The sequence below is a fragment of the Rhinoderma darwinii genome, chromosome 1 (assembly GCF_050947455.1).
Source record: "Rhinoderma darwinii isolate aRhiDar2 chromosome 1, aRhiDar2.hap1, whole genome shotgun sequence".
Lineage (NCBI taxonomy): Eukaryota > Metazoa > Chordata > Amphibia > Anura > Rhinodermatidae > Rhinoderma > Rhinoderma darwinii.
The window spans coordinates 150,932,577-150,946,937 of NC_134687.1; the positions used below are offsets into that span (position 1 = coordinate 150,932,577).

General features: G+C 42.6%; 1 protein-coding gene across 2 annotated transcripts in view; it reads right to left on the reverse strand.

The window, feature by feature from the left end:
• The window catches only part of INTU (inturned planar cell polarity protein), a 72,827-nt gene that overhangs the window by 41,952 nt on the left and 16,514 nt on the right, over positions 1-14,361 (reverse strand). For both annotated transcript variants that reach the window (XM_075860473.1, XM_075860472.1), the window contains exon 2: positions 187-746. In XM_075860473.1, coding sequence (XP_075716588.1) covers positions 187-746 — 560 coding nt within the window. The remainder of the gene's footprint in view (positions 1-186; positions 747-14,361) is intronic.

Consider the following 14,361-nt stretch of genomic DNA (forward strand, 5'->3'; position numbering starts at 1 on the left):
GTCTTTCATGGTCGTGTGAATATTAGCTATACAGAGATTGAAAGCCCCTGCTTCCCTTCGCACAGCCAGAGAAAGTGTTAGACAAGTGTAAAAGTTAGTCACTCCATATATGTAAGTCGGAATACATAAAACAAAAAAACTAAAAAAGTGAAGATATGACGTGTTTTATAATGAATGTCCACTTACCAATAAGGATTTGGAGACAGCGGATAGATTCACTATCTTGAATAAAACCATGAACAACAAGCTTCTCAGGGTTAGTCCATCGATGTGGTGTGTCAGGTCCACCTTGCTTTTCCAATCTCTTGCTGTTCTTTGAAGACTGATGAACGATCCCTATCAGACTCTGAAGTAGGCAGAGTTTCTTATATGGTACACGGTCAAGTAACCTATTTGGATTCACATAGAGGCAAATATCCTTATACTGTTGGTGAACAAGCATTCCAGTCTTGTGGCTGGGTTGCTGCTTGAGGATGGAAGTTGGCCCCGTTGGTCCATTTAGTCTAGAAGACCCCTTCTTGCTAATGTGTTTATTCCTCAATATTTTTGCAAGTTTTTTAAAACGTGGCTCAGTTTTATCCTTCTTGGCATTTTCTGAAACAACTTCGGCTACTTTTTCACAAAATCGGACATGGTTTGCACCTGGATTTAGAGGTAGAATTGCTTCTTCCTCTCCTTCACTCAACTCGAGATAAAACAGTTCCCCATTCTGCTCTACTCTCTCCAACCATTCCGGCTCCAGATCACTACAAAAAGATTCAAGAGATAATAAAAAAATAGTTCAAAGATTAGAACTAAAGAATCCATATAAATACGTAGAAGTAAAACAGAACAATTATGAGTCGATACTAAAGCCCAACCTTCTGACTAATGGAAGGGGTGTTGTGCAGTGACTACAGAATGGGGGAGGGAGTACTTATGGGGCTACTGTGACCACTGATGAAGCAAGGAGGGCCCTGCTCTGACCTCTGATGAAGCAAGGAGGGCCCTGCTCTGACTACTGGGGACATAAGAGAGCCTGTAGTGCCTATTTGGGGAAGGGGGGTCCCTGCTCTGATGACTTGGGAAGTGAAGGGGAACACACACACACACACACACACAATTTTTACTACTAGAGTGGACGAAGGGGGTTACAGATGTAATCACTAAGGGGTACTCATTTATGACTATTGGTGGGGGGGATATACGGAGTGACATAAGGCTAGGCTCACACGTTCCCAGTTGCTGGCCTGATTTATAGGTTGAATGGATGAAAGTGTGCAGTATGTACCTAGTCAAAATAACCATTCTAAGCAAACAAAAAAGTATGAAAAAAGGTCTCAAAAGCAATAAACCACAGTTGTTATTAATACCATTTGAAATGCAAAACTATTTATTTACTTTACCAGCTCCCAAGCACCACCAATACGGTGCAGTGAAACAGACGTGCTACCTGCGGAGAGCCTAGTCACACTGGTTCAGCTCTAGTATAAGCTAAAGGTACCATTTCACATCACAGCAAAATAGCACTTGGATGGCCATAAATTCTCTGTCCCAGTATGTTGCATTTCATTATATTCTTGTACAGCTGATCTGAACCTCTGCCACTCATCACCTCCTCAATACCCACTTCACGGACAGTGGAGGAATTATACCATATAAAGATCAGGGTTACTTACTTTTTTCTTAAATAAACCATGGGAATGAAAAACAGATGCCCCCTCCTGAGACAGAAACAGCTCATATAAGCATTTTAGTATTCAGCCACAGCTAAAGCAGCATTTACACAGCACAGCCTCATTCATTTGTGGCTTTCAGATCGGAGACTGAATAAACAAGCATATCCACAAGGGCTGGGCTATTCTTTAGAAATGTTCAACATGAATGACATCTTTCTAATTCTGCTACAGCTTTCTCCTTTACAATCATGGGACAGGACCTTACTTTGTGTTTCTTGGGGCACAAAGACCAACTATATTCAGGGTTTTGTTCTGCTAAGCTTCTCGAGTTAGACCCCCTTTTTTTTTTCTTAAGCACCAACCGCTTAAACCCTAAAAACGCTGAGGTTTCAAAAAAATCTTAATGCACAGAACAGAAGAGGAAAGTTTCACTACAAAGTTTCTCAGTTTACCTAAAACATATACAGGGTCACATTATCAAAGCTTCTGGTATTTTTTGTAGGTTTTTAGTGACAGTTTTCAGTTTGGGGGTGTGGTCTAAGTTTTAAAGGGCAAGTGCCATGTTCTCCGTCACAATACTATCCGCTATACGAAGGTAGGTTGGACCAATCTTACATTGGGGATGGATTTTCTAAAAGAGCAGTGGTTGCTCCAAATTCACATACATCCGTGTAACATGTTTGTGAATTTGTCTTAAAAGTGTTGCCTCATTATTAGAACCCCTTGTTGAAGAGAAGCCAGCCCAGGTTCACTAGAGCAGAAGCCACTGATACGGAGCAGCTCTCCACTCCTGTATGTGTTGTACAGATACAGAATACACTGCCTATAGCCTGCTATGGGGCCAAACTGTAACATGCTTCAAAGTATGCTGTATTATGGAGATCAGCGGTGAAAACGACACACAGGACGCCTATGGTTCAATTATATGGACCCCAGTAGGGACTTTGTGTGCCGCTGATGCATGTGGGTTTTTTTTTTTTTTTTAGTAAAATGTGCCCCACTGCCGACAAAAGCTTTAGTTTAAGTTTGTGTATGGAATCCCAGACAATGAACCATAAAGATGATAAGTTTAGAGGGTGACAGCAAAATTGTCATCCCTATTTATTCTAAAGCCAACATATTTTCCTGACTGTATAATTATAGGACTTACATCATTATTTCCATAGAAAACATACAATTTCATTTTAACATGCAGACTTCAGGTCCAAATTAGCAATAGATCAGCATGTCTACCAGCATTTCTGAGAAGTTAGGAGAACTCAAATGAAAGCCACACAAATGTGATAAAAAGAAATATACGTGCTTAGAAGGGAGCCTAAGTAAAATAAACCATTAATACAGGCTAACTCCTTAATAATAATCAGGAAAGATAGTGCCATGGCACACACAAAGAATAGGCGTCTTCCATGACTAGGCACATTTGTCATCACTGGCTCTTGGAAAAAATAAAAACAAATGAGCGACCTACGTTGGAACAGTAATTAAATAGCAGAACCTGAAAGAGTTTTAGAGATTAAAAAAGGCAAACTGTGAGAGACCAGGTCAGACCAGGTTCCAGACCAGGTCAGAATGTAATCACGTGGGTGGCATGGGACCCGAAAACGACATGATGCACGGATCGGTAAGTATTTCTGCACACAGCACCCCACTGAAACACCAATGTACAAATGAAGGGGGAAATAAAAAAAATAAAAAAGAAGAAGAAGTGGAGTGCTCCTTCAAGGGAATGCATATGCCAAATTATATTTTCAGGGCTTTGCTTCACACAATTTCCCTCTGACAAAAGTAAACGGCGTAGCACAGTGAGCTACCCAGTTTCTGTAGCCCTTACGTACTGGAAACAGTGTAGCTCAGGTGTTTTCGTACTCATGGCCATTGTGTACCTCAGAGGCCGGTAGGAGAAGGTAGGACAGGGGTCACGGGGCCCCCATTCTAGACAGGTGCGGGTCACACTAGGGGACTTAAAGCTGTGATCACTCGATCCACATATAGTGCACTATAATAGGTGCCGCATTCGCTATTAACCATAGCATTTAATTCGGTGAAATGGACAGGATTGGAGTTGGCCCTGATCTCGGCCAGTAGAGTGGGATGTCGGCTGAATATTACAGTAAAATACCCGCAAATGATTGCGCAGGCACAAGTGTGGGTACAGAACGCAACATACTATTACGGAGAGGGGAAGGAAGGGGTTAAATATTGCCATCCAGTTATTGAAATGGAATGTAAATTTCCATTGTTAAACACTTATATTACAATAATAATTACATTAAAAGAGTTACTCCCACCTTCCAACTTCAGCATTTATTGCTCTCCCGCTCTGCTCCTTGTTCCCCCTACTGTGCCTGTTTTGTGGGCGGGACTATGCTTTGCGCATTCCCGATGCGGTTATATGGTAATGTATGCAGCATCAGGAGTCTTTATGAGTTTTGCAAAGAGTGTGATGGCTACAGTAACATGAATGGGGGCAAATGCTCTGTTTCAGTGTTCCCGTAACACGGATGGCTCCCGTTTCAGGGACAGGAGCCAGCAGTTTAGTGGAATGCGAACAATGCTCCTGTTACCAGTAATGGAGCGAGCAGTATATTACAATCTAGAACGTAACCGTGCTGGATACCTTACGAGGGATTGGAGCAGGCAATGACTAGGTGACTGTGTGTCCCCGGGTGCACGCAACATGGCGACCCATAGGTGCCCATGAGAGACAACCATGATGGAGCTTACCACTAATTAGTTACCCAGCGTTTTAGAGCAACAGTGCTCCAGTAGCAGGTGGGCATGCCAATGAGGTGGCATGGCAGTGCTACAGCCAACAAGCAGTACTCCATAAGCAGGGCAACCGTTTCTAATCCCATTTGCAGTAGAGGCATCGACAGCGTTCAACTGCTGTTGCACCATGCAAAGAGGGGGAGCAGAAGCAAGTGTCTTCAGTGGGCAGTTCGGCACTGAAACTTAGAGAGGAGACTACAGTACAGGCTCCTCAATGCAGGAGCCAACAGCCTTACATCTACATTACAGTTGCCATTAATAGTAGCAGAATGCTCTGTAGTGCCTCTCCCCATTACTACAGCCCAGTCTAGATAGAATTACAATACTAGCAGTAAAACAGAGCAACTCCTCAATGTGGTGAACGGGCCCAAAGCTACTGCGCATAAACAATGTGCTCTCCCAGGAACGTGGGCAACCGAATAGAAATATGGACAGATGCCACTGCGCAATCACTGCCAATGGAAAACCGGACATACACAACAGAAGGGAGCTAGGAAGAATAGAAGGAGAATGCTGCAGGAAAAATAAATAAAAGATATTTGCATATTTTCTTAACTTTGCCTCCGCGACAATTTAGGATGTGATTGCCGAGATGGGAATTGCTATTTAGGCATACACGTATCCTGAAGCTCTTGGGCTCTAATGCAAAATCTACAATGAGGCCCCCACCTACTATGCGCCATTTATACTACTGTTGCCTTCTAATATGTAAGAGGGGCCTTTACTTCCCCTCAGGCACCGGGGCCCAGGTGCAACTGCTACCTCTACCACCCCCTATAACTACGCCCCTGAGACAAGGCAGATTTAAGCTTGCCATAATTATTAGATTAAAGTCGGTCAAACCATTGCTTTTTGGTGGGTCAGGCAATCCTAGGTGTAGCGCTGGCGACCGCCGTTCGCCACTATCCGGCTTCCCCTAGCGGCCACCATCATCTATTACCTTCGTGCTGGCTTCCTGCTCCTCCTTCCCGGGGACGCCTGCATGTACTGCTCCAGTCTATGCCTCACTCCGGTAGGGTGCGCGCGCCCTGGTGGCCTCTTAATGGGCCAGCGCGCGCACCACTATATATTTCCCTAGCCTATCCCTGTCCTACATAAGTTCGTCCTGCCCTCCTTCCTGTGCCTGAGCGTTGCTGTGCCTAACCATGTTCGTTATTGCAAATGGTACCTTAGGTATATCCTGTGTTCCCGTATCATGTATCCCGCATCCAGTAATTGTGTTTGTTCCTGAGCAAGGTCTAGTGTTGGAGTAGAGTTCATCCTCTGTGCCAAGTGTCGTCTGCTACGCCACGTGTGTGCCAAATCATCTATCCAGGTATTCTTGTACTAGAGACTGTTATTGACTATACTTTGGCCTGCTGCTACTGCACTATGGCGGAGCGGCCTAGTGTGTCCGCATACCCCATAGCCATGACACTAGGCTCTGTTCACATCACGTTGTAAGCTCTCTTGAAGGTATACATCAGGAGGACTCCCGAAATATACCTCCTACGGAAGGTTGCGATGCATCCCACTCCATACAGTAGGATACATTGCCCATATAGCCCCATTAATAGCATCGGCAGCACAGTAAAGTTGGGCAGCCAGTGCTCCAATACAGATAGGTGATCTGTAGATTGAAGTGTTCTGGCTGTATGATGGGGCAAGTGCAAACCTATCCCCCAGCCTCACACCAGCAGATAGAACACTCACGCGCTAGAAAAGTCCTGTGGAGAGCAGGTAATGTGCAGTTGGCCGTGCTGAATCAGACACCTTCAGGTGATGAGACACTTGCTCTGAGAAAAGGAGGAGTAGGAAATTGGTGGGGATACCACTGTGTGATGGGGGGGGGGGGCAAATTCAGCAGCCTGAGCTACGGTGCCTAGCCTGCCTGGGGACTGAAGCTACTTATTACATGTATGGACAGTTACGTCATTGAAGCTTACCCGGGGACTAGGATTTACCAGAACATGTTGACCGCTCACTGGCTAGCCTGTCCTTGCTATTTTTGGAGGGTGAGAGACGCCTCCAAGCTGAGTAGCAGCAATGAGAGCCCCAGGCAGAAGAACAACTACTGGGACATCAAGCTGCTCCCTCACATAAATTTCCCCAGACGCTTAAAGAGGCTCTGTCACCAGATTATAAGTGCCCTATCTCCTACATAATCTGATCGGCGCTGTAATGTAGATAACAGTGGTTTTTATTTTGAACGACGATCATTTTTGAGCAAGTTATGAGCAATTTTAGAGTTATGCTAATTCGTTTCTTAATGCCCAGCTAGGCATCTTTTAACTTTTGACCAAGTGGGCGTTGTACAGAGAAGTGTACGACGCTGACCAATCAGTGACCAATGAGCGTCATACACTTCTCATTGTTCCAGCACAGCATGATCCACAGCACAGTGTGATTGTGCAGTGAAAGAAACTGGGCTGGAACAATGAGAAGTGTATGATGCGGATTGGTCAGCGTCATACACTTCTCTCCACAACGCCCACTTGATCAAAAGTTAAAAAACGAATTAGCATAAATCTAAAATTGTTCATAACTTGCTCAAAAATTATAGTTTTTCAAAACAAAAACCACGGTTATCTACATTACAGAGCCAATCAGATTATGTAGGAGATAGGGCACTTATAAACTGGTGACAGAACCTCTTTAAGTCCAAGGTTGATTTTCCTGCTATAGGAAGCCCGAACAACAGATACAGTGCCTTTTGTGAGCTTTTGGCCAGCTCATCCGTATGAAGCCTCCCGCTTACAACTGCAGTGTGCAGTGATCAAATGTTCAAATTGAGAAAAAGGTCAGCACTGCTTTGGCTCTTGGAGCACTACAAGTCTCAATAATCAGTTGACCACATAGGACTAAACGGGTTCAATTGAATCCACAACAGGTGGTGCTCAGTAGTGTGATTAGACAAGCACAGGTAGAATAGTAAAAAAGTAGAAAAAAATCCACGGCACTCACCATTCAGTAGAATTTTCATTTAATGTTGCGGCAGGCAAACAAAGGCAGTAAGAATGTGTGCTCCACATCCATACTGCCTTTGTTTGCCTGCCGCAACATTAACTGAAAATTCTACTGAATGGTGAGTGCCGTGGATTTTTTTCTACTTTTTACTATTAGCAGTGTGCAGTAATCCCGCTGTCCTGTCAGTAAGTGTTCATCTAGTCCACCCTGTCCCCAGCTATGCCAGGCTTCCATTGTTACCTTTGAACCAGACAGAGACCCTGTACAGAGAACCGGGATCCTGGCTGTAGTTTCTACTGCTCCCTGCAGCAGATTGTTCTTCTCCCTCCCACCTCTACAGAGCGCCAGATGGGCAGAGGGCCGGTTGTATGTAGGGGACACCGGTAGAGGGCACGTACAAAGTGTGTGGGAACATCAGGAGAAGGAGGTACAGAGTGTGGGAGCCCAAGTTCTTAGCACATGTGCTACCAGTAGCAGGGGATGCTCCAGTGATAACTGACCAAATATAGACAGTTACGTCACTGGCGCATCCCAACGTATTTGGCAACTGTCACAGGACTCTGCTCATGCAGTGGCATGCGCCATTGAACGGAGGCTTGTGACAGATGCTGTACAGTGGCATTCATCACCCATATAATGCCATTGTAAAAAATAAATTTTTTTTTTTTTTTTTTTTACTGAATACCATTGTATGGAATATCAGTCTAAACAGACCTTACAAACTCGATGTGAAAAGGGCCTAACGCTTATGGCGGCTTTCCAACAGTCTCCAGATCGCAGATGTCGGGAGAAAGACGACTAATGTTGGACTTCAACATAACAAATTCTTTGGAACTAAGCTGGTGTCAGTAAATGGCTTTTACCACTGCACATTAGGTTTAACATGCATGCTCAGCCAAGCCGAAAACCCCTGTTTACAAAAGAGTTGTGATATATAGCTTTTGGCCAAACGAGCATCTAGCCAACAGTCGTCTATTGTGTTTGGCCAGCCTTGCATGCCTTACAAAGGTACACTATATGGCCAAAAGTACGTGAATACCAAACTATAACATCTATAGGAGCTTGTTGGACATCCCATTTCAATACCATGGACTTGGGCCTCCTTTTGGAACTTGAACAGCTTCCATTTTTCGACAAAAATTTTTGAGTGTCTGTGGGAATTTGTGCCTATTTAGCCAAAAGAGCATTTGTGAGGTCAGACACGGATGTTGGACGAGAAGGTCTGGCTCACAATGTACTTTCCAATTCTTCCCAAAGGTGTTCAATGGGGTTGAGGTCAGGGGTCTGTGCAGACCATTCTAGTTACTCCGCACCAAACCATGTATTTTCAGACCTTGCTTTGTGCACTGGGGTACAGTCATCCTGGGTACAGTCATCCTGGAACAGCGTTACATCCTGGGTACAGTCATCCTGGAACAGCGTTCTACAAACGGTTGCCACAAAGTTGGAAGCATTCAATTGTACCTTTACTGGAAATAAAGGGCCTAGCCCAAACGCTGAAAAAAAGCCCCAGACCATTGTCCATCCCCCACAAAATTTTATAGTAGGCACTACGAATTCCTGGCACGAATCATCACTCCAGAGAACACATTTCCACTGCCCCAGAGTCCAGTGGTGGGGAGCTTTACAGCAGTCCAGCCGAAGTGCGACATTGTACATGGTGATCTTAGGCTTGTGCGCAGCTGCTCAACCATGGAAACCCATTTCATGACGCACAGTTCTTATGCTGTCACTAACGTTCTTCTGCAGATTGGACCTCTGTAGTGAGTGATACAACAGAGAATAGGTGATGTTTACGCACAAGATTCAGGACTTGGCGGCCTGCTCTGTGAGCTTGCGCAGTCTACCGCTTAGTGGCTAGGCGGTTACTCTTTACAATAGTATCATTTACAGTTGACTGGAACAGATCTAGCAAGTCAGAAATTGACTTGTGGCAAAAGCGGAGTCCTATGACAGTGCTATATTTAACCCCTTGGCAACATTCAACGTACTATTACGTTGTGGTCGCCAAGGTCTTAAGCCAACACAATGTAACTGTATGTTCTGATGCTGGTGTGGGCTCAGAGGCGAAGCCAGTGCCACCACCAGCGGGACTCGGCTGTATATTACAGCTGACACCCTGCTACATGGCCAGGACCGGTGGTAGCCTTCGATCCAGCCGATTAACCCCTTAAAGGCAGCACTCAAAAGCGAGCGATGCATTTATGGGGTTTACCATTAGATTGGAAATCAGCGATGTAATCGCGGGGTTCCGATAGCTGCCTTGGCAGACCGGAAGCCAAACAATGGCCTCCTGTCTGCCAAGTACGGAAGCCTGTTAGGTCCCACTCGGAGTTTGAAGCCGATCGGCAGCACTGCAATGTGATCACAAGGTTGCCGATCGTTGCTATGGCCTCCTGGTCTGCCATGTAAGAAAGCCCATTAGGCCGTGCCCGGAGGCGGGGCCTAATAGGCTTGCTGTAAGTGAATAACTGACGGCTCTAATGCATTGCACTACGTTTCACGTTAAAAAAAAAACAAAAAACACTGCCTTTTTTCCTGTAAGTCTTTTTATAGGAAAAAAATGAAAACGTTAAAAGAAAAAGTACACATATTTGGTATCACCGCGTCTACAACGACCCAAACTGTAAACCTATAATCTTATTTTTCCCGCATGGTGAACACTGCAAAAAAAAAAAAAAAAAAAAGACAAAAAACAACAATGCCAGAATCGCTATTTTTTGGTCACCACCCCTCACAAAACATAGAATAAATAAGTGATCAAAAAGTCGCATGTACCCCAAAATAGTACCAATAAAAACTACAACCCGTCCTGCAAAAAATAAGCCCTTAAACAGCTTTTTTGATGAACAAAAAAAAAGTTATGGCTCTCATAATATTGTGAAACAAAAAATAAATAAATAAATAAGTGATTTTATTGTGCAAACGCAGCACAAAATATATATATATATATATATATATATATATATATATATATATATTATAAAAAAAAAACATATAGATATGGTATCACTGTAATTGTATCGACCCGAAAAATAAAAGTAAAGTGTCGTTTATAGCCCACGGTAAAAAAATAAAAAATAAATTACGTATGTACCCCAATATGGCACCAATGAAAACTACAGATTGTCCCGCAACAAATAAGTCCTCACACAGTTCTGGTGGAGAAAAAAAAAAAGAAAGAAGTGTTCCAAAAGCGGATAAGATTGGGCACCACTTATCAGTGCGACACCGGCCACATATGTATGAATTATTAATTTACCGCATTATTATACACTTATTATGCCATGTACTCTGCCCAGCTTACATATGCCCCCACATTATATACTGAAAATACCAGCAAAACCCCAAACAAAAAAAACTACCAAGCAAAATCTGCGCTCCAAAAGCCAAATGGCGCTCCCTCCCTTCTGAGCCCTGCAGTGTGCCCAAACAGCAGTTTACATCCACATATATGGCATCGCCATACCCGGGAGAACCCGCTTAACATTTTATGAGGTATTAGTCTTTAGTGACACAAACTTGGCACAAACATATTGTGCACTAAAATGGCATATCAGTGGAAAATTTCAATTTTTACTTTGCACCATTTGCTACACATTCAATTAGAATGAAAAAACACATGGGTCAAAATGCTCACTATACCCCTTAATATGCCCTACGGGGTGTTTCCAAGGTAGGGGTCACTACTTGGGAGTTTGTTTTACTATTTGACCTTAGAGCCCTGCAATTGTGGGCCAATGCTGTGAAAATCACCAAAATAGGCTTCAAATGTGCATGGTGCTCTTCAATTCTGAGCCCTGTCATTTGTCCAGGCAAATGATAAATGCCTTGAGGGGTGCAGTTTCTAAAATGGGGTCACTTCTTGGGGGCTTCCACTGTACTCTGGTACCTCAGGGTTTTGCAAATGCGACATGGCGCCCAAAAATCAAATCAGCAAGCTCTGCATGCCAAATAGCGCTCCTGCCATTCTGAGCCCTGCAGTGTGTCCAAACAGCAGTTTATGAACCCATATGGAGTATTGCCGAAATCGGGAGAAAATGCTTTACAAGTGTTGGGGTGCTTTTTCTCCTTTATCCCTTGTAGAAATTCAACATTTTAGTGTTGATATTAATTTTCTCAGCCTAATTCCTCTAAATTCAGCAAAAAAAATTACAAAAAAAATCAGTGGGGTCTAAATGCTCACTACACCACTCGATAAATTCTTTGAAGGCTTTAGTTTCTAAAATGAGGTATGGGCTGTGAAAATGCGACAGAACTTGAACGTCAAAAGCCAAATGGCGCTCCTTCCCTCCTGAGCCCTGCTGTGTCTCCAAACAGTTTATTACCACATACGGGGTATTGCCATAATCGGCAGAATTTGTTTTTCAAATCTTGGGGTGCATTTTCTCATTTATTACTTGTGAAAATTGAAAATGTCCATGTTTTATCAGGAAAAAAATTTATTTTCAATTTCACGGCATATTTACACTAAATTCTGCACACAAAAAAAAAATTGTGGGATCAAAATGGTCACTATACCCCTCAAACTCCTTCAGGGTGTAGTTTGCCAAATGGGTTCACTTTTGGGGGTTTCCACTGATTTGGTCCCGCAGGGGCTTTGCAAATGTGACATGGAGCTGCAAACCATTCAAGCAAAATTTGAGCTCCAAAAGTAAAAAAAAAGCTCCTTCCCTTTTAGGACCTGTATGGGTTATTGCCGTGCTCAGGAGAAATTGCTTTACAAATATTGGGGTGCTTTTTCTCCTTTAGCCCTTGTAAAATTGTAAAAATGAAAAAATAAATAAATAATCTAAGCTAAAACTACATATGGGGACATTTTTAATTTTAATTTTCACGGCCTACTTCCAATTAATTCTGCTAAAAATCTGTGCGGTCAAAATGCTCACTATACACCTAGAAAAATTCCATAAGGGGTGTAGTTTCCAAAATGGGGTAACTTTTTGGGGGTTTTCACGGTTTTTGTCTCTCAGGAGTTTTGCAAATGCGACATGGCACCGAAAACCATTCCAGTAAAATTTGAGCTCCAAAAGCCAAATAGCGCTCTTTCCCTTCTGAGGGCTGCCGTGTGTTCAAACATCAGTTTATGACTAAATATCGGGTATTTCCATGATCGGTAGAAATAGCTTTACAAATATTGGGGTGTTTTTGCTCCATTATTCCTTGTAAAAATGATAACATTGTAAAAGTTTTATTTGAAAGATATAAATTCGATTTCAATTTTTATGGCTTGATTCAAAGAAATTTAGCAAAAAGACTGGGATCAAAATGCTCACTATGCCCCTAGATTAATTCCTTGGGAGGTGTAGTTTCCCAAAAATATTTTTTTTAGGGTTTTTCCTATGTTTTGGCACCACAAGACCTTTTCAAACCGGACATCGTGCCTAAAATATTTTCTAATAGAAAGGAGGCCTGAAAATCCACTAGGTGCTCCTTTGCTTCTGAGGCCTGTGTTTCAGTCTAGTAGCACACTGGGGCCATATGTGGGATATTTCTAAAAACGGTGGAATCTGGGCAATAAATATTGAGTTGCGGTCTCTGGTAAAACCTTCCGTGTTACAGGAAAAAATTTATTACATATGAATTTCGCCCAAAAAAGTGAAGTTTGTAAATTTCACCTCCACCAAGGGTGCATTTTTGAAAATGGGGTGACTTATTGGGGCTTTCTAATATATAAGGCCCTCAAAGCCACTTCAGAACTGAACTCGTCCCTAAATAAAATAGCCTTTTGAAATTTTCTTGAAAATGTGAGAAATTGCTGCTAAAGTTCTAAGCTTCGTAACGTCCTAGAAAAATAAAAGGACGTTCAAAAAATTATGCAAACAAAGTGAACATATGGTAAATGTTAACTAGTAAGTATTTTGTGTGGTTACGATCTGTCTTACAAGCAGATACATTTAAATTTAGAAAAATGCAGCTTTTTCCAAATTTTCTCTATAAGTTGGTGTTTTTCACAAATAAATATTGAATTTAAAAAAAAATAAAATAAAAATCGATCAAATTTTTTCACTAACAAAGTACAATATGTCACGAGAAAACAATCTCAGAATTGCTTGGATATGTAAAAGCATTATAAAGGGACACGTAAGATTTGAAAAAAATAGGCTGTGTCCACAAGGGGTTAAAGTCACTGAGCTCCTCAGTACAACTCATACTACTACCAATCTTTGTCTACGGAGATTGCATAGCTGTGTGCTTGATTTTATGTATCTGTTTGCAATGGGTGTGGGTGAAACACCTAAACTCAATAATTAGGAAGGAGGTGCGTCCACATACTTTTGGCCATATAACATATGTGAAAAGCTCGTTGACCATCTCTGCATCTCCTGTAATCTCTGTAATGCAGGATTCACACAAGCGTGTTTGGTCCGTGATATACGGACCGTATGTCGGCTGCATTTCCTGAACCAAACACACTGCAGCGAGCCGCTAGGTATGACGCTAGGTGTCCCTGCCTCTTCATGGAACTACTGTCCCATACTGAAAACATGATTACAGAACATAAGTTTTCCTAATAGCGAGGCAGTGACACCTAGCGTCATAGATAAAAACAACGCCTCCGCCTCCCATTGAAATCAATGGGAGGCAATTTCGGCCGTTCTTTGCCGCAGTTAGGCCAAGGTTTCCGCAGCAAAACAACTGAGTGTGAACAAGGCCTAATAGGGGTGTAGTAACTGAAACAACTAGCACATCCCATATCTCCAATAACTCCATGTACAGGGAAATGTGCCCGATTGCTGAAGAAAAAAAATACTTAAATTAGGTTAGTTCATATCTATCTTGATGCTTACATTAAAATCTATAAAACTTTGAAATCACACATTGGATGTATTGCTTCCATGGCAACTTTGAGTCATTACTAACTTCGATGTTTTTTCTTTGAAAAAGAAGAACAATGTAACACATAAATGATTCTCTGAACAGCTACAAACATTTCTAAAATAATCCAGAAATGATGCACGATTTCAGAAGTCTTAGCATTAGAGCT